This window comes from Lynx rufus, unplaced genomic scaffold (genome assembly GCF_022079265.1).
Source record: "Lynx rufus isolate CCGP_SWC_20201006 ecotype Redwood Valley unplaced genomic scaffold, mLynRuf1.p SCAF_2, whole genome shotgun sequence".
In the NCBI taxonomy this organism is placed as follows: Eukaryota; Metazoa; Chordata; class Mammalia; order Carnivora; family Felidae; genus Lynx; species Lynx rufus.
Window position 1 is genome coordinate 208,052,629 of NW_025814834.1, and position 21,549 is coordinate 208,074,177.

The 21,549-nt window shown below is 44.6% G+C and overlaps 1 protein-coding gene across 1 annotated transcript in view; it reads right to left on the reverse strand.

Annotated features, from left to right (window-relative positions):
- Positions 1-21,067, reverse strand: part of OTUD3 (OTU deubiquitinase 3) — a 29,988-nt gene extending 8,921 nt beyond the window's left edge. Inside the window, exons 1-4 of the mRNA XM_047084605.1 lie at positions 20,781-21,067; positions 12,182-12,330; positions 7,765-7,877; positions 3,652-3,774 (exon numbers count right to left, since the gene is read on the reverse strand). Coding sequence (XP_046940561.1) covers positions 3,652-3,774; positions 7,765-7,877; positions 12,182-12,330; positions 20,781-21,001 — 606 coding nt within the window. The 5' untranslated portion in view covers positions 21,002-21,067. The remainder of the gene's footprint in view (positions 1-3,651; positions 3,775-7,764; positions 7,878-12,181; positions 12,331-20,780) is intronic.
- Positions 21,068-21,549: the final 482 nt, after the last annotated feature.

Sequence of the window (21,549 nt, forward strand, 5' to 3'; positions counted from 1 at the left end):
ACTGCCGGCTCGAACAGCACACATTTGTGTCCGTCCACTTCCAGAGCCGGGAGCCTAGTGACAGAAGTTCACCCGATGAGCCTCTGCAGCAGGACAAGTTGTCTGGAAGAAACAGACATACATCTCTCATCTGTGTCCCTAGGCCCCATCTGATCACCAGCAAGCGTTGGTGTGGAGTTCCTGTCCCAGCCGCAGTCACAGGTGAGCACAACTCATCCAACCTCACCTACACCACGTGCACACCAGCCCACTCCAGGGAACCTGCCAATCCAACTTCTAAAGACACAGAGAGCAGTTCACTCGGTATCCACGAGGCTTTTATGACCTAAGCTTATTTCAGAAAAGCTAAACTCATTCCTCTGTGGCTGCCCCATCACCTTCTTCCTTTGCTTCCTATTAACACAGAGAGATGGGAAATAGGGAAGGACAAGTTTCCACTTGTTTGCATGGAAAAGCAGGAGAGTCTCGCAGTGTGCAGTACATTCCTCACAATAAAAAGTGATCTACTATAAAATTCTAAAATTATACCCAAACAACTTGGCGATATGTATCGTCTTTGAAATTTATCCAAAGGAAATAATGTCAAATAATGTCAACTGTAGTAAGGATTTAAGGACTTATGTAAGAGTGCTCACCACAGTGCTACGAAGAGCGAATAACCAGAAACAACCTGAGGGCTTCACGGTGTAGGTATAATTAAATAACCACGGTAAATCCATACAATGATGCTTAATTTCCATTAAAGTAAAGAACATAAAGATTTCACTACCGCTATTATTTAACAATATTTTGGAAATAAGAGCAGATGCAATTAGTCCCCCCCACCCCCAAAAAATAGAAGTATAAAACTGAAAAGAAATAAGAAAGATTATCCCTATTTGCAGATAATATAATTCTATACCTAAAATATATATATAAAAGAAAAGAATCGACCAAAAACTACCACAGACAGAAAGAATTTTGGCAAATCATAGATTTATAAGAATCTAGTATCCAGAATATATAAAGAACTCCTATAATTCAACAACAAAAACACAAACATCACAATTAAAGCATGGGCAAAGGACCTGAACAGACATTTCTCCAAAGATATACGAATGGTCAACAAACACATGAAAAGATGTTCAACATCATTAGTCATTAGAGAAATGCAAATCAAAACCATGAGATAGCACTGCACACCTAGTAGGATGGCCATCATTTAAGAAAGAAAGAATCAGAGAGGGGCGCTTGGGTGGTTTAGTCAGTGTGGCATCCAACTTTGGCTTAGGTCATGAATTTGAGGCTCATCTGGGTTTGAGTACTGTGTCAGGCTCTGTGCTGACAGCTCAGAGCCTGGAGCCTGCTTCAGATTCTGTGCCTCCCTCTCTCTCTGCCCCAACCCACTCGCATTCTGTCTCTCTCTCAAAAAGAAATAAACATTAAAAAAAAAAAAAAAAAAAGCTTATTAGGTTTTTGGCCAGAATGAGTCAACACCAAGAAGATGCCAATTTTTCCTGAGGTTAATCTGTTAATGAGAGCCCAATAAAAATAAAGGCAACAGGACTTCTTTCTAACATGACAACCTTGTTCTAATATTCATATATAAAACAAAAAAACAAGAATATGCAGAAATTATAAAGAAAGAAAATAAATGAAAAATTCCACCAGATTTTAAAATATACTCTTAATCAAAACAACACACACATGAACAAAGAAACCAGTGGAACAGAATCTACATCCAGAAACAGAGAATTTGATAGATGAGAAAAGGGGCGCTTTAAGTCAGTGGGGAAAAGATATATAATAAATGGTTGGAGTACAATTAGGTAACCACAAGGGAAAACATAAAGTTGGATCCCTACCTTCACACATTTATATGAATATAAATTCCAAAGAGAGACAAGGTGTAATTTTTTTTTGAAAAAATGAAACCACAAAAGTACTAAAATAAACTATGGGAAAATTCTCTTTAACCTCGGAGTAGGAAAGACATTCCTAATCATGACCCCTAAACCCAGAAGACATGTAAAAAAAAAAAAAAAACAGAAACAAAAACCGTGATTAATTTAACCTCATAAAAATCTAAAAGTTCATCACTGCAAAGACCAGTGGGGAAAGAATAAAAAGACAAATGACAGACTGTGAAAAAATACTGGCAACTCATGCCACAGACAGGGGCTAATTTCCCTAATTTATAAAGGCTCCTAAAAATCACTAAAAAAAAAAAAAACCTGAATAGGGAAAAAAGTGGGCAAAGAAAATGAATACAGTTCACGAAAAAAAGGAAATACAAATAGGTTGCAAACCCAGGGAAAGATGCATAAACTCACTAATAAGAGAAGCACAAGTTAAAACTGTTAGGAAAACAATCCTTTCCACAGAACTGACAGAGGTTCGCAAATGTGATACGCTCTGCTGGCGAAGACTCGGGGAGAGGCGCACGCAGAGAGTGGGAGTGCAAACTGGTAAAGCCTGCACAATACCTGTCACAATTATAAATACACACGTCCTCTCATGCAGCGAGGACCTTCTAGGAATTTATCCCACACACGCACTCGTACAAGTGTGAAAAGACTTATGTATAAGGCACCACATGTTCCTTCTAAAAGCGAAGTGTGAAAACCGCCTAAAAGTCCGCCAAAGGGACTGGTCAAACACGTGACAGTGCATCCACGCAGCAGAATGCCGTGTGGCCACTGAACACGGTTTAGCAAGCTCCTTATGCACTGCGGTGAGTGAGACTCCAAGATACCTTCCATTTGAAAAGCACGGCGCACAACAGTATGTGTAGGATGCTTACAATCGGGGGCAGAGTGCGTGGAAAGACCGCAAAAGCGACATACGTGCACGTGCACGCACACGTTTGCTTCATGGGGAAAATATCTCCAGGAGATTTTATGACCTACGGATAACGCGGGTTGCGTTCAGGCAGGGGAACAACGCTGGAAGAGCGATTTCACTTTATTTTTTAAAATTACAAAGAAAGCATGTAATAATGCGAGAAGAGCCTCACGAAATCAGGTTAATTGAACAGAGTGGGAAAGGAAACACAGCTATATCTAAAACACCAGAACAGTAACAAAAATTTTGCCAGTGTGGTTGACCCTGTGCACTTTTTATTTTCTTCACTTTTTCTATACTTTCCAAACTTCATATATGAAGCATGGATTAATTTTTTTTTAAGTTTTATTTTTATTTTTGACAGAGAGAGAGAGAGAGAGAAAACAAGCAGGGGGAGGGCAGAAACAGAGGGGACAGAGCTTCCAAAGCAGGCTCTGCACTGAGAGCAGAGAGCCTGACGTATGGGCTTTAAAATCCACGAACCATGAGACCATGACCTGAGCCAAAGTTGGACACTTAACCAACTGAGCCACCCAGGCGCCCCTGCATGGATTAATTTTAAGTCACAAGAGTAATTTCAGAATTTTATATAAATTCTATTTCATGCAATCATAGCCATCAAAGACGATTAGGGAAAGCAAAAGAATGACCTGTAATTGTATCTATCAATCTCACGGGAGCTGAAAAAAGAATTTTTTTTAATCAAGCCCACAGATTCTTAAAGACAACTTTCCACAAAACATCCCTGGTTGTAGCTGCAGGATACGCAGCTCCTGCCCCAGTTCACCCAGGCCTGAGAATACAAAAGAACACGGAGGCCTCACTCACATCAGTCTGGAGATGGGCAGGTGCTTCCGAGTTGTCATTGAGCCTCCGCACGCTGTCATAGTGCTCTCCGCACCGATATGCGATGTGTAACTCCCGCACGCTGCTCTTCTCGGTGCCACGAATCTGCAGGCAAAAGAAAGGGGACAGGGATGCCAGCGAGGATGGGGAAGGTGTCTACTGGGGGAGAGAAACGCCACCTGGATTGTCTAGGAAGGCTAGCCAACAGGCTCTATGCAGACACGAATTCAGGGTATGCCCGGGATGTGCCAGAGGGCTGGACCGGAAGAACAGGTATCTGACTGCAACAAGAGATTTGGTGCTACACAGCTGGACTGTGGGCCCTGTGTTTTGAGCCTCTGATTTAATGTGTGGGGAAAAAATAAAGACCTTCTCTAAAAAAAAAAAAAAATGCTTAGGCAATTTCTGAATTCTCTTTTCTCCTACCCACGTGGCCGTGTAAGTATGCTTCCATGTGCTTAATGGTTAACTATACAGAAATACATCCATAGGAAAACACATAATCAAAAGTCAGGGGCAAATTTACAATGAAATTAAATAAGCTCAAGTTTGGGGGTGGGGGTGGGCACCCATCAGCCCCTCAAATGCACAGGCCCCTTCCAGGATGGAAGGGTTGTTCCAGGATGCAGATTTGTGGAGCTTGAAGCTCAAACAACTTGGGGCTCTGAGAAGAAGAATACAAAATTACAAATATTAAATTGCTACAACTCCTCCCAAGACCTTGAAAGGGGACCATAAAAATGAGGGACCAGACATTTAGGTTTTATTGGCTTCACAGTACCTCTACCCATCATTCAGACAAAAATAGCATCTTCCATCAACCACATAGTAAGAAACATTAACAAGAACAAACTCCAAAATCTCCCACTGAAATCAATTTCGAAACAAAATTGTATGTAGTCCAGCTGTACTTACCACCGCGCCCAACCCTGAAGGCATTACTCCCAAGGCAGTCTTTTGTGAATGTTCCCATGGAGCACAGTCGGACAAGAATGGGGTGACGGTCCAGCCCAGGTATGCCCCCCAGAAAACCACCACCTCCACCGAAACTCTGAAGTTTTTCGGAATCCGGCCCCTAAAGAGCCCAGTAACTGTTTCTTTGTTAAAACTCCAAAACATCAGCACCTCCTTCTTGTTTTTACTGGAAGTCACAGGTAGTAAGATACTACGTTACATTTATGTATCACTTTCTATGCTACACACACCTCTACGGTTCACAGAAGCCTAAGCTCCTTTGGACACCAGGAAAACACGCAGGCTTCAGCACCCCCATGGTGTGAGTGCGAGCCCACTTGTTATTGACGGGAGAGCTCCTACCCAAGACAGTAGCAACCAACGCAGTTTCAATTCTTAAATGGTATAAGATGCCTCACTGGGGAGGCGGAAGATGGGGGAGATCCAGCACAGAGCTCCATCATACAGCAAATATACTTATTTTAAAAATATGTTTCGGGGCGCCTGGGTGGCTCTGTTGCTTAAGCGTCCGACTTTTTTTTTTTTAATGTTTTATTTTTTGAGATAGAGAGCACAAGTGGGGAAGGGGCAGAGGGTGAGGGGGACAGATACGAAGTGGGCTCTGGGCTGACAGCTGACACCAGTAGCATGTGGGGCTCGAACTCACGAACTATGAGGTCACGACCTCAGCTGAAATCAGGGAGTCGGACACTCAACCCGCTGAGCCACCCAGGCGCCCCAAGCATCTGACTCCTGATTTCAGCTCAGGTCGTGGCCTCATGGTTCATGAGTTCGAGCCCCACATCGGGCTCCGTGCTGAGCGTGGAACCTGCAGCCTGCCTAAGATTCTCTTTCCCTCTGGCCCTCCCCTGCTCACACACACACACTCTCCCCCCGCCAAAAAAAAAAAAAAAAAAAAAAAAAAAAAATATATATATATATATATATATATATATATATATATACTTTCAATGTTTAGCAATCCATGAGAAAGAACACTACAGAAATGTATTTGGAAATAAAATTTTAACTATGCAGAATTATCTTCTACAAGCACCTAATTTAAAAACTTTAAAAAATAGTTATCAATGGAGGGAAAGGCAGGCTGTGTGGTTCCCAAGTTGGCACAGAATATTTTTCTCCAAGAATAGGGGTCATTATTCAAATGTTTCAAATATTCAAATGATTTCAGTGACTTCTGCTGAACAGTAAAACTTTCATGACCAAAACTTGGGACAACAAAGGCCATAACCAGTATTCTTGGCTCAAAGACCCTCCCTAGAAAGAGAGAGGCTCACAAAATATGAGAGCGTTCCCTGGGGTCGGTACATCTTACAACACCGCCCCCCAAAAATGACACCTACAGTCACCGGCTCCCTCCTGCTCACTGCACCCTGCACCAATCCACGGAGTGTCTAATTTACTTTGTTGTAACATAATTTCATTAAAGAATATTACGACAGACACAAAAGACTATCTCCTTCCATTTGTACGACATTCTGGAAAGGCAAAACTACAAGACGTAGATTAGTGGCATTAGGAATGGGGAGAGGGAACGGGTGACCGCAAAGGGGCATAAGGGGACTTCTTAGGCTGGCGGAAATGTCCCACCATACGTTCACAGTGGGACCTGTGTCTGTCAAAACACCTGAAGTACACACTAGAGAAGGGTGAATTCTGCTACCTATATATTGTATCTCTATAAACTGTATTTTTAACGAGCAGAGGCTAGAAATAAGCACTTTCAGAGGAATATATGCGTGCAGGTGGTCTACGGAAAAAAATGAGAAAAAAAGTCACCATTGCCTTTGAGACGAATAACATACAGCGATACGTGACTGGGTAAACGTGCATATGGACATGACTACATGTGCAGAGGTGCCTTCTTTTTGTAATTTTTTTTTAACAGAGGTGCTTAAAATATGTTTAAAACCATGGTGACACGTCTCTTGTCGGTTAAGTATGAATGTTTTCAGCTTTTTTTCAGAGTTTATGTGAACGCCTAACATATTAACAGTAATCACGATTATCTCCGGATAACGTGACTCTGGGTGATTTTTGCCTGACGGGCTTTTCTGAAATGTCACCGTTTTCTATGATTAACATGTTTCAGCTAATTAAAAAAGGAACGGTTAGAAATGGGGGAGTGGCGGGAAGGAGGACTGACAGAAGTCCTAGGCACCATCTTTAGGAGCTGAGCCGCAAAGCGGAAGAAGCAGCCTGAACGCGAGGGGCAAGCACAAGAGGGTGGTGGCCTGGAGACCCTTTCCCCCGGCCCTGTGACCTTCCATACTTGAATGCGTGGTCCGATGGACCGTTTGGCAGAGGTGAGGTTAATTTAGGATACCAAAGGTAAAGAAAAGTGAAAACAGTTGAATGGACAGGTACTTCACAACAGGGGTGGGGAGGCCATCTTGAACATTTGTCATAAAATCTTATCTGCCGTCGAAAACCTATTAAAACCGTTACGCATGCCTGAGCAGAGCACGGAAACAGAGGTTGACGTCCTAAGCCATGAAATAAATTCTGTTGTTCAGAACCCTGTTAGCAAGGCTTATTGAGTACATCTGGTTTGTGTTTCCCTCCACCTAAAAAACAAAACATATACGTGGAATAGGCATACTCCAAACCAGAACGTGTCTGCACTAATCCTCTCGACCTCCCCTTTAATATTTTTAACAAAGTCATCTAAAGTATTTCCACATTAGGCTCTCTACCCTCAAACTACCCAGTTAACTGACCGCTGAATTATATATATGTATATCCCTCTCTCTCTCTCACACACACACACACATGTATGGTTATTTCTTTTAGTTTTAATTCAAATTCCAGTTGGTTAACATACAGCGTAATATTAGTTTCACGCGTACAACTTAGCGATCCGACGCTTACGTGCGACAGCTGGTGCTCATCACAACATGTGCATCATCCCCATCACCTTGCTGAATGATATTTTAAAGGTCCCTGAATTATACTTCGGACTCCATTTGTACATGGCCTGGGGTTTAAGTCCAAGCCACCGGGAGCTTCCCATCTTGGTTAAGCCTGAGGTCCAAGTCACCCTGCTGCACCATCGCAGGACACCCCCAAAGCGAATTTATAAATAAGAGCTTAAGATAAATCCCTCAGTAGGCGACCCACCTGCCACAAAGGGGCATTAAGCTGATGAATCACCACATTCAACTGATGATTTCTTGCAAAGGCCACAATCGCATCATTGCCAGCAAATGTGCCAGGCTTTGCCAAACTGGCCACTGCAAAGAAACAGAAGAAAGAAAAATGAAGCCTTTATAACGGAAAGATCCAAACGCAAACATGCTTCGCTATTTATTCAGTTCCAAATGGTAAAAGACAAAGTATACATTTGAGAAGTCCATCAGCTTTGCCAGAATCTAGGACCTCAGCCGGTCGGACAGGAGTACATCGAGTGCTACTCAGGAGAGAACCAGTCATTCATAAAGAACGGATTCCTTTCTTCCTCCATTAAATGCTTACGGAATGCCTCCTACATCCCTAGCTCTGAAAGACACCGGAAATGCAACGAGAACCAGAGTAATCTTAAATCTGCGTTGATGAGTGCTTATTACGTAGTAAGCACGTCTCCTCCACTCGCCTCTGGATTATTACTCAAAACTCTCTGAAAGAGATTATCCATCATCTTACAGATAAGGAAACCAAGGCTCAGAGAAGTTTGTAACTGTGCGCAAGGTCACAGAGCCAGGACATGGCAGAGCTGAGATTTCATCCCAGGCAGTCTGACTCCAAGACCTGGCTCGTGGCCACCCCATGACGCAGCCTGTCACGGTCTGAGCTCAAGGAGTCTACAGCCAGTGGGGAGTCAAATAAGCAGACAGGCACTACTGCGTAAGCGCCGCCGGAAAGGGATGTGTGGTAAAGAATTTGGCCTCACCAGAGAGATCTGGCCTTTGTCCCTGGCAACTGGGTAATAAACCTCTAAGCCCTTGAAATGTCCCAAGCGCAAGGAGGATGGGTCCCTTAGCCACACTTGACAGTTTGCGCTCATGAGGTGACACATGATGGGCCTCTCTGGCCGTGTGGTATTAGGAAGACCGGAGGGACTGGAAGCTGGGTTCTAGGGCAACCAATCAATAATATCTACATAATGAAGCCCCAATACTCCAACCACGGAAATTTGTGTGAGTTCCCTGGTTGACAATAAATATTCTGTGACTGTCTAACCTTCCCAGACTCTACCCCTTGGCTAATTTTGATCTGTATCCTTTCCCCGTAATAAACTATAACTGTGAGTACAATCATCTTCACTGAGTTCTCTGAGTCTTTCTAACAAACCATCGAACCTCAGGGTGGTTTTTGGAAACCCCAGATTTTCAGTTGGTATCTTGTGGAAGACCGTGCCCTCAAACCCTGCCGCTTGGCTAACTCCAGATGGGGACTTCAAGCCCATCTGGTAGTGGGAGGGGGAGGTAAGGGTATCAGATAAGCTTCTCAGCCGACACGACCGCGCTGATTTCCAAACGGCAAGCAGGAGACAGAAGAGGAAGGGATCATGTTCCAAGCAGAGCCGAGAGAGACGGAGACGGAGACAGAGAATGAGCTTGCATGCTTTACGGTATGGCAGGAACTCACACTGCTGAGTGGCAGGGGGACAGAGGGGTGGGGGAAGCAGAAGACACAGTGGCGACAGCAAAGGACGAGGGTAGAGAAACACAAGAGCTGAAGAGTCTGGACTTCATCCTTCGGTCAGTGGGGAGCTGCCCCCAGGTTTAAGCTAGGGGAAAGATGTAAATAGATCTACCCTATGACCCAGCAATAGCACTGCTGGTAATTTACCCCAGGGATACAGGAGGGCTGATGCATAGGGGCACTTGGACCCCAGTGTTTATAGCAGCACTTTCAACAACAGCCAAATTCTGGAAAGAGCCTAAATGTCCATCGACTGACGAATGGATAAAGAAATTGCGGTTTATATACACAATGGAATACTACTTGGCAATGAGAAAGAATGAAATCTGGCCATTTGTCGCAACGTGGATGGAACTGGAGAGTGTTATGCTAAGTGAAATAAGTCATGCAGAGAAAAGCAGATACCATATGTTTTCATTCTTATGTGGATCCTGAGAAACTTGACAGAAGACCATGGGGGAGGGGAAGGGAAAAAAAAAAGTTAGAGAGGGAGGGAGGCAAACCATAAGGGACTCTTAAAAACTGAGAACAAACTGAGGGTTGATGGGGGGTGGGAGGGAGGGGAGGGTGGGTGATGGGTACTGAGGAGGGCACCTGCTGGGAGGAGCACTGGGTGTTGTATGGAAACCAATTTGACAACAAATTTCATATAAATAAATAAATAAATAAATAAATAAATAAGTACATTCAGATCACCACTCTGGCTGCAATGCGGAAAACAAACTCAAAGGGTCAAGAGGCAGTGAAACCAGTCCAAAAAGTATTGAAGAAATCTAGGTAAATGGCCACAGAGGCTTGACTTTACGAGGTTGAAGTAGTGAAAGAAAAAACACTGAGGTAGTAATGGATGACGGGGCATGAAGAGAGAGGGAGAGGAGGTCTCTGTACAGTTGGAGAAGCCAGAGTCTGAAGGAAAGGAATAGTCCTAAAAAATACAGCCACAGCCAAGGGTAACCAAGCCCTAAAGAGTTAAGTGAACCATTCACTTATTCACTTAACAAAGATCTTCTGAGTGCCTACCAAGTGGGGGGCAGACACAGTCCCTGTCCCTCAAGAATCTCACAGTATAAAAAGGTAGACAGGCATTAAAAACATGTAACAGTAAGTATAGTCTCCAACCGCCATGTAAATGCCAAGTGCAGACTTCTCGGTTTCCATTCTCTGCTGTGGCAATCAGAGCCACCTCTCAACTCCTGTGATGTCAGATCCTTCCAGAGCACCGACCAACCATCAGGCAAACACAGTGGCATTTCAAAAACACACCTTCCCGTTGGACATCTGCAGTCACTGTCACACTGGCAACTGATGGGTTTGAGTTCCTTGTCCTGCCACACCCCCCAAACTACCACGTGACCTTTGCTGAAGGTATTCAGAGTGGAATTTCGAGTCACCAACTAAAAACTCTCTTCATCCAAAATGATTATTTTAATCGGACTAATGACACAAGTCATTTTATATAACGCTCAACTACAAACCTTGCCCCACAAACCGACACTTGCAAACAGGTGACCGTCTGGTAAACTGGTACCTGCTAGGCCCAAAGGTGAGCCAGGGAGAAGAACTGTCAGAACTCGGTCAAACTACTCATGAGTACGAACTACTCATGGGGGTAAGGGCGGGGGCAGGAGGGGAGGGGGAGTCTGCTGCTGTGTCCTTTTGTTGCTGGTACCTAGTGAATGAGCCCTTCGCTAGTGAGGAATGAGAAAGGCTTTGGGGTCATGGATAGTTTCCCTCCCAAAGGTCTTCCTCCTGCTGTCTTCTATCTGGCTAAGCCTCCAGCTACTTAGCCATTCCCCAAGCAGAAACTTCAGAATCACCTTGGTCTCTTCCTTCTCCCCTCCTCCCCACCTCCGATGAGACCTGTCAGCCACACTGCCAAACTGGGTCTCGGTCTGGACCCTACTCATTATCCCCAGTAGCTGCCTTGGTGGAGACCCTCTTATGCTTTCATTGGGCCAATGCGGAGAGCCTTCCAACTCATCCTCCTTCTCAGTCTCTCTCCATCCATTCTTGACATGGTTTCCAGACTTAGCTCCCTAAAACACAGAACGATTCTGTCTCCTCATACGGGACAGATAAGACTCTGACCGTGTGATGAAAATGTTAGTTGTAAAACACTAAATATATCAACACCTAGTTTAGTAGAGCCTTAAAGTTTAAAAGCTCATATGTACTTTCCTACTAGATTTGAGCATATTAAGAAACTAATTTAAATCACTAACTCACTTGCCTCAAAGAAGAGTGGTTGTGTCTGGGTTTTTGATGAGAAATTAAAATGAATGTTGCTTTTTCTGACTATAAAAGCAATACACGGTCATTTTTAAAAAATCAGAAAAACATGCAGAAGATCATTTAAAATAGTCCTAGTCCCACTGTCCCCAGATGGCTGACATTTATTAAGAACTTATTTTAACTGTATTATCTAATTTAAGCTTTACAAAAACCCTGTAAGTTAGGTATTCTTATTACCTTTCCTTTATAGAAGCTGTTGAAAGTGAGTGGAAAATAAGTGAATCCAAGCACCAACAACCATAAAATGTTAGTATCTGTCCACTTTTCCTAGTGTGTTTCCTAGCGTGTATACCTTTTAAAACTAAGATCAGTCTACATATATTTTATAGTCTGCTTTTACCCCCCAATGAATAAGAAGTCATAAACAACTTTTCAGGTTAATTAACATCATCATTTTTATTAAAGGTACATATGCCTAAACCTACTAGTTCCCAACTGCCTAGCATGCTGCCTATTACAGAGCAAACAAATAAATACTTGTTGCATAAACGAATGCCATATTTTGTCATCAAACCCCTGGCTGGGAGGGCGGGGAACGCTGATGGATTTAACTACCCAATGCATTACTCCTGGAGGATCCAGTGTCCCACGGTGAACCTACCATGTTTCTCAAAAGGAATGTCATCTTCTACAAAGGGTTCAAAATCTTCCCGCTGCTTTATCATGTAGTCCACGGTCTCTTGTCGGTGCCTGAGATGATTTCGGGAGTGTCCCTCCAATTGATCGCCAAGTGCTCTGAACAGGCAATTGCTATCAAAACAAAAATGTCGGTCAAGACCTTTTAAAAATGAACTAAGTTCATCTGACACTCAGATGGCTAGGCCATCCACGGAAATCCTTCACACAGAGATAAAGCCTCAACTCTTGACAGTGCAGGATTCTTCCCAAAGGCTGTGTGGAGAGCACTAGGGCAGGCACTCAACCACATTACCTTCTTGAGAAGCAACAAACTCGGACCTCATTCCCCACTTACCAGCTGGCTGACTCAGGAGACATTCGACTCCCGGGGCCTCAGCTGCTTCAACACCTGGAGGTGGTGATACGCTACCCGCCTCAAGGCAGGGTCCAGACATTACAGGCCATTCCACACCCAAGGACTGGGATTCCTAGAGCCCCTTCCAAAATAAGAAATTGTATCTAGTGCTTCTTTTCTGAAACAAGCTGCAGGCTAACTAATCATTCATCTAACAAAGAGTACCCAAAAGATAGCAATCTGTCAAGTTCCCAGGATAAGCAATTGAACTCTACATCCTGAGTGCTACAAACACAGTGGAGAAAATGAGGACAACACACAGCTGTGCTATGCAACGATACTCCCCTCCCTGGCTCCTCTCCTGCCATCCAGGGAGCCACAACGCTATTCCCACCAAATGGAAACTTTAAAACACACTGTTTGCTTCTAAAATTAAGATGCTGGGGGGCGCCTGGGTGGCTCCCTCAGTTAAATGCCCAAATTCAGCTCAGGTCATGATCTCACAGTCCGTGAGTTCGAGCCCCGCGTCGGGCTCTGTGCTGACAGCTCGGAGCCTGCAGCCTGCTTCCGATTCCATGTCTCCCTCTCTCTCTGCCCCTCCCCTGCTCATGCTCTGTCTCTCTCTGTCTCAAAAATAAATAAAAACATTAAAAAAAATTTTTTTTAATTAAGATGCTGGTAATAAACTTTAAGAGCTATCTTTACTTGGAAACCCCTCAAAGGCTTCTAAAGTTACAAACTGTATCACAAACACAGAGCCCAGATACACAGAAACTGAAGTGAGACAACCACAATCGAGTATCCTTAAAACTAAGGAAATAAGCCATTCAGAAGCCAAACTGTTGCCCAGTCTCACACCGAACTGTTTACTCTTCCAAATGAAAATCTAGGATAGTCTAATCACAAAATAGAAACTCATCACTTTAGAACTTCAGACCTAAATGTGTAGGAGAAAGAGGTTTTTTTGTTTTCAATTCAGAAAAGTGAATTTTCAACGGAAAGCTATAGAGAAGGCAGGAATTTCTTCAAACGTATAAGATGTTTATACATATATACGTATACATACAAATATACGTATATACATATATACATACACGTATATGTATATATGTATATATATGTATACGTGTATATATATATATATACACACGTACATGTGTGTGTATATATATGTATCACACGTGTGTATATATACACACGTATATATGTGTGTATATATATATATACATACGTGTGTATATGTGTGTGTGTATATATATACACACGTATATATATACATACGTATACATACACATATATACACATATATATATGTATATACACATATACACATATGTACACATATGTATATACACACATATATATACACATATACACACGTGTGTATATATATATATTTGCAAAGGGGAAGAAGAGAATGTAAAGAATGCAGATTCCATAAACTGGAAACCAAGAAACTATGCGTCGATTTGGGGCAAGATCTAGAACAGACTGGAATACAGCCATTTCTATACACTACCCTGAAGTGTCTGTTGCCAAGATATTTTCACCCACAGGAAAATAAAGTAAGGTAATGGATGAAACGTTCTCAATTTTAAGTGTTTCTCAAACTTCTTTAAACCATTACTACCTGCCACCTCTAGTCAGTCTATTCTTGTGATTCAGCACCAAATTACGTATTTAGTTATTTTACATTAAGTTCATGGTATTCTACAGAAAGTAACAGGCTTTCTAAGAACTTTCAGTAATACGGGCAAGTGTTCTCCACATAAGCCAAAAAAATAGGCTTAGGCACACTGCGTGAGCTTGACCAAGTTCACCTACACACTATATAGGCAGACACAGAAATACACACGAATGTATACAAAGAAGAACACCTGAAACCATCTTTTAAAGTGCTCTTACGATGTGCCAGGGACTGTTCTAAACAGCAAGTGCATTAGATGTGGTTGGTCTTCACAACTCTATGGGATGGGTACTGATACACTATCCCTCTAGGGTAACTTATCCATGGTCACAAAACCAGTAGATGGCAGACCCAGGATTCAAATCCAGGCACCAAAATGTTAGCTGTGGTTATCCCTAGATAGTGGAATTAGCAGTACCTGTTAAACGTATTTCTGTATTTTTTTCCTATATTCACTTGAATTGACTACAAATAAATAGTCAAAAGGAAAAATCAAGGTAGACAAATCACTTCCTTTTCTGATGACATGGGAAAAGTGAGCAAACGCTATATCGTGAATGTAGCAGGTACCCTCGGGGGCCCAGCAAGGGCACTCATGATAGGCATAAGAACAGTGCGACCAGAACCCGAAGGCCCTCGAGAAGATCCCCACTGCTTCCTGAACCCACACCCTCCCCCGTTACCCTCCAGCAGGCTTCTCCACCCCACACTACTGACCTTTGGGACCCTTCTGTGTTGTGGGGGGTCGTCCTGTATGCTGTAGGGTGTTTAGGAGCATCCTTCGCCTCTACCCACTCGATCCCAGTAGCACCACCACCGCCTCCCTCTCTGTCACTTGTGACAACCAGAACTGTCTCCAGACATTGCCAAATGTCCCCGGGGGGCATCGAAACCATCTCTGCTTGAGAAGCACTGCACTATCAGGATACATGGAAAGCCTTGCATTTGAGTTCCCAAAAATAAGCAATTACATTCAGTAGCATGAAGAGTTCTGGGTTCAGTAGTTGAGCTCAGTAGTTGAGTATGAGACAATATTGTTTCTGTGTCTCTGGCCATCGAAAGAACTACAATGGCCTTCTAGGCTGCAATAAGAGTAGTAAATGTTCAGAAAGGGCAGAGTGGGGTGGAGGGGCAGGTTTTGTAGTCTTCTTTGAGGTCAGACTACTTCCAGAGTACTACACATGATTTGTCGTTACCACATTTTAAGAGAGACGTGTTCGGATGAGAAGTGGCTTTAAACTTCATTCAAAATATGAAAAGCATAAACAACTAGTGATGTTTAGCCTAAAGAAGGCTCAGGGGGACATGAGAGCCACCTCCAACTATGTGTCATGATGAAAGGGATGCTGTGTCTGTACAATAAAACTAAAACTAAAACATGGGAGTTCCAAAGACACAGATTGGGGCAAATGAGAAGAAACTTTGTTTTAGCTCTATGGAAACAGACTATAAACCAAAGATCTTGTAAATTTTTATCTGTTGGCAATCCTCAGGAATTGCCTACATTTATGCGCTGTACAAAACATAGCCAACAGCCACGTGTAACCACTGAGTACTTGAAATGTGGTTAATCGAAACTGAGATGTGTTGTTAAGACATTGGATTTTTTAACAGTATTTTAAAGACATAAAATATCTCATTTAAAATATTTATAGTGTGGGGCGCCTGGGTGGCGCAGTCGGTTAAGCGTCCAACTTCAGCCAGGTCACGATCTCACGGTCCGTGAGTTCCAGCCCCGCGTCAGGCTCTGGGCTGATGGCTCAGAGCCTGGAGCCTGTTTCCGATTCTGTGTTTCCCTCTCTCTCTGCCCCTCCCCCGTTCATGCTCTGTCTCTCTCTGTCCCAAAAATAAATAAACGTTGAAAAAAAAATTAAAAAAAAAATAAATAAAATAAAATAAAATATTTATAGTGATTACACGTTGATGGATTATAATATTTGAATAAATAGTGGCTTAAATATATATATTAAAATTAGTTTCACCTATTTCTTTTTACTTTTTTTAACACGGCTAATGGAAAATTTTTTAATTACATAGTGGCTTGTTTTATTTCTATCGGACAAGTACCGGTCTAGATCACTGATTCTCAAAAGTGTTATCTCTGACTACTTAAAAACTTATTTGCAATGAAAATTCTCAGGCCTCACCCCAGGCCTACTGAGTCAGACATTCTGGGGCAATCTACCAATTTAGCTCCCCCAAATGATTCTGTTGCATTCTAAAGTTTGAGAAACACTAGCCTAGAATCTAGACTCCAAATCAGTGGTTTGCAATTATGGCTGCACATCAGAATCACCTATGGACATGTTAAAGGTTACCAATAACCAGGCCCCAGTGCCTGAAATTCTTTAATAGCTGGTCTAGGAGAGCTCAGACACTGTATTTTTTCCAAAGTTCCCAAAGTGATTCTATCGTGCCACCACAGCTGAAAAGCACTGAGCTAGACACAGAGCTGCTGTGCAGGGGATGCAGGTACCAATGGATAATTACACAAGATGATGTGTGAAGATCCTTCCATCACTAAAATCCTAGGATTATAAAAACAAAATAAAAATTAGAAAAATAAAATAACTTGTGGGGCGCCTGAGTGGCTCAGTTGGTGAAGTGTCCAACTTCGGCTCAGGTCATGATCTCACAGCACGTGAGTTCGAGCCCCGCGTCGGGCTCTGTGCTGACAGCTCGGAGCCTGGAGCCTGCTTCGGATTCTGTGTCTCCCTCTCTCTCTGCCCCTCCCCCGCTCACCCTCTGTCTGTCTCTCTCTCTCTCTCTCAAAAATAAATAAACATTAAAAAAAAATTTGTAAGTAAAAAAAATAAAATAACTTGTTTAGGACAGAGATAAATGGCTAAAATTAGTGATTCTTTCATGTTTTAATTTTAGAACACTACTAATTAGTAATGTAATTTAGGGCAACATTTAGTAGATGCAAGTGGATACAGTTCAGAGAGATGCTATTGTACTGCCTAATCCAATTAGAGATTCTTTTCACACTAGAGCCAATCATGTTTTTAAGGACAACACCAAGGTTAAAATATTTCTTTCTTGTTTTGAAACAAAGTAATTTATGTGGGTCCATACAACATGACAAATATGAAGGTGGCCCATGATGCATTACAAAACCCTATAAATAGCTCTGTGATTACTCTGCTAAATTGACTCAACTCACGTAAAGGCTACATTAAAGGACACCGGCTAATTTGTCCCCAAGCACTCAGAGGTTCGAGGATGCTGTAAGTACCATACTGCCTACAACGATTATGCCTCCATAGCGAGATGCTATGTCAGGCTACTCAATATTGGAATCGGACTAGAATGGAAGAGTGGAGGCTGTTGACTTTTTAATATTACCATAACTTTATTCTGTTTCACCAAGAGTATCCAATGAATATGAACACAGACTCTATTGATGGCTACTAACCCATCCCACACACAGGAAACGCCACCCATTGCACGGTGATAAAGGCTGTCGTCACCATCTCCAAAAGCATCACAATACCAGAGGGCCGACCACAGTCCGTCTCATGGTACCCATGGGAAGAATTTGTGAACAGAAAGCGGGGAGCTTCCTGGAACTCACAGAGGAAATTATCATTATCATCTTATCTCACATTGTCTCAAGAACAGGGGCCTCGGAAGGGAGCGACACGAACACTCCCGGCAAGCCGGCCTCTGCAGTTGCTGCCACTGTTCTACCTTGTAACCTGATACTCTGTCATCCTAAACAACTTGATATGTCTCAAAAATAACGTGCTCCTGTACCTGTACATACATTACTCTCCAGCCTGAAGTGTTCTCCTGGCACATTCCTACTGGTCCTTCATGACCCAGTCTGAGTAGGACCTCCTCCGAGAGGCATCTAGCACAGTGTAAGTTGCAATAAACATTTGCTGAATGAATGAAAAAGCCTTCCTGATCCCTTCAGGGAGTGCTGGCCACTTCCTGCTCAATGGTACTATAATCAGTCACTGTTAAAAATAGATCAAACTGGGGCGCTTGGGGGGCTTGGTCAGTTAAGCGTCTGACTTCGGCTCAGGTCATGATCTCCCGGTTTGTGGGTTCAAGCCCCGCGTGGGGCTCTGTGCTGACAGCTCAGAGCCTGGAACCGGCTTCAGATTCTGTGTCTCCTTCTCTCTCTGCCCCTCCCCTGTTCACGTTCTGTCTCTTGATAATAAGTAAACGTTAAAAAAAAAATTTAAAAATATACCAAACTGGACTTGATTTATATTATCCATTCTCAAAGTGTGGCCCAGTTGGGGGGGGGGGTGCGCGTATCTCTGAGACCCCTTCAAGGTATTCTTGAGTTCAAAACTAGGGTGTGACTTATCTTTTTCTTCTCATTCTCTCACAACTGTACAGTGAAGATTTCCAGAGGCTCCCTGATACATGAGGTTATCACTCTGACAGTTAAGGGAATGTGTGTTTGTGTATTCTTGTTTCTAATTTTCATTTTACTTTCAAATACAGTAAATGTTGACAGTTATGACCCATAAACAAAGCTCTTTGGAGTTCTGGGTAATTTTGAAGAGGGTAAAGGGATCCCTAGACCAAAATGTTTGAGCCCACTAATACGTTTATCTCTTACCAGGCTGTGAACTCCTTCAGTATTTTAGTCAGCAAGGGATTCCCAGCACCTTGTTCAACCAACATCTGCTGAATTAACTAAAGAAGTACGTTCTCGTGGGGGCGGGGCAGAGTAGAGGTAATACCCCCAAAGTTTCCCATGGCATTATGAAAGCTCCCTCGAGATTTTACAATTCGCTGTGCTGCAATTTCTACTCATAAGCAACCTTGTGTTGAGTACTTCGGTGCCCTGGACACCCTGACGCTAAGAATATGTCCACTATAACAGACGCCAACAATGCAGTTCCATGCAAGGAACAGTCCCACCCCAATCCCAGTGTAAAGTAGTCTCCTGGCATCTGGTTTATACAGCAGCGTCTTGTGCTTGTGAGTTGGATTAGGATAAGTAAGGCCCAGAAGAGTTAATAAACTGTATTTGGTGAAATCAAGGTACTAGGCTAAAAACAAGACACAGCAAAGCAAGACTTTAATTGTAGTGACTCCACTGAGAAAATGTTCCTTTGAGGGGCACTTGGCTGGCTCAGTCAGTGAGCATCCGACTCTTGATTTTTCAGCTCAGGTCATGATCCTAGAGTCATGGGATCGAGCCCTCCGTCCGGCTCCATGCTGAATGTGAAACCTGCTTAAGATTCTTTCTCTCTCCCTCCCTCTCTCCTTCCCTCCCTCCCTGCCTCCCTCCCTCCCTCTGCCCCTCTCCCCTGCTCTGGAAGTTAGGAAGGGACAGGCGGACGGAGGGTGGAAGGAAGGAAGGGAGGGAGGGAGGGAGGGGGGACATGTCCTTGTGAGAGGCCCAGCTGAGGGTCTAGTGGGCCTCCGTGATATTTTTATCATTCATTCATACGACAGAACCGCACTGAGTGCCCTCTATGTACCTGGCACTATGCTAGATGGTGGTGAGTAAAACGCAACCAAGGTCTAAAGCCAAGTGTCTAAGCATTGAGCATATGTAGGAAAGGTGGGATACATAAATTAGGGTCAATTCACCGTCTTGATTAATGAGCCACATGTAATGTGAAATCCAAAAAAAACACTCTCTTCCCTCGTTCCCATGCTTAACAAGTCAGGCACTTCTACACAGCCTTTAATTTCATCTTATTCCTCCCTCTGCCCTGAGCCCTCAAATGATGGGAAGGACAAGAACAGCTAGGCTGTTATTAATACTGTCTCTTCCAGAGTGACACATCCCGGTAACCAGACTCCCTCTCACCTACCCCTGCAATGAGGATGCTAGCTGTTCTCCTCCCCCCTCCCCTACCTTTTTCCTTCTGCCATCCATGCTCCTGGATCCACAGCCCCTTCCCTTTCCCCATTTTCTCCCTCCCACCCCACTTATTTAGCCTGTGTTCCCTAAAAAAGCTGGCCCTAGATTCCGGTCTAAGCCCCCAAGCAAGCTGGGGTAAGCATCAGAGGAGAAAGTGAGGCCCGTGGAAGTAAGAATTAGAGAAGTCACCTTCTGCTCAGTAAACAGCAGGCCCTCACAGACCTAATTTCCCGAGTGTAAAAGGAGGGCAACACCGAACAGTAAGAATCGAAAGGGGCAAAGCGTTACACCACGTGGGGCTTCGCCTCTTTCTCCGTGTCTCAGCATCTTTCTGACGGCCCTACGTGCTGTCCTGCTCCTCGAGGGACGGGCTCCATCTCATTCCTCCAGGTCTCAGCTTAAATGTCACCTCTCAGAGGCCTTCCCGGGCACCGACCTAAAGGACACCTGCTCCAGTGCTGTCTCTCAGGACCACTTCACAGTCTCCTCGTGGCCTCTGCCACCATTAGAGCAACTGGGGATTACTCGAGCGTCCCGACGGGAGGGGCCTCGCCGCCTCGCCCGCCACCGGACCCCCCGCACTGGGAAGCGGTGGCGCCCGGCGCCGCCTGAATGAATGACTGGACGAGAGCGGGCGACGGTCGCCATGCCCGGCGCGTCCCCCGGCGCCGCCTCCCGCGCTCCCGGGCCCGCCTCACCCGTCCCCCGGCACCTCCCGCAGCTTCAGCCCCAGGGCCTGCAGCTGGTTGGCGAAGCTGACGAACTCCTCCTCGCAGCCGCCGCCGCCGCCGGACTCCGGCCGGTTCCGCCGCTCTTTGGCCAGGGCCCGGCGCGCCGCCCGCTCGTCCCGCTTGCGCTCGGCCTCGGCTTTCCGGCTGCCGCTGCCCGGTCGGCCCTTCGCCGCCTGCTTTCGGGACATGGCCGCGGTTCGCGGCCCGCAGCGGCAAGACGGAAAGCCGCAGGACCGCCGGGCGGCTGTCTCAGGTGTCAAGGCAGCGAAACGACGCGGCGACGGAGCCCGGCGACGGCGACGCGGCCACCGCGCCTGCGCGGGCGCCGGGCACCCGGGTCACGTGACGTAACTCCGCCCCCCCACCCCACCCCGCGCGCGGCGCCATAGAGAGCTCGCCTCGGAGAGCTAGAGGGGCACCCATCGTTATTGGCTCCGCTCTTCCCTCTGGTGGTGGGTGGTGCTGACTGAGGAGCGGCTGGCTCCGGAGAACAAAGCAAGGAAAGGTTAAGGGAGACAAAGGGAGGGTTGAAAAGTGGGAGATGAGGGCAGCGGCAAAAGTGAGGAGAGAAAGGAATTTAAAAATTTAACGCTACGTATGAGCCCACAGTTGGAGTAGGCGCATTCACGTGGCTCAGTCTTATTTAAGTATCCCCATACTACGGGAAACTGGGCCTGAGAGGGTAAGTAATTTCAACACGATCACACATCAAGGAAGCGGAGCTTTGCCCTGTTCC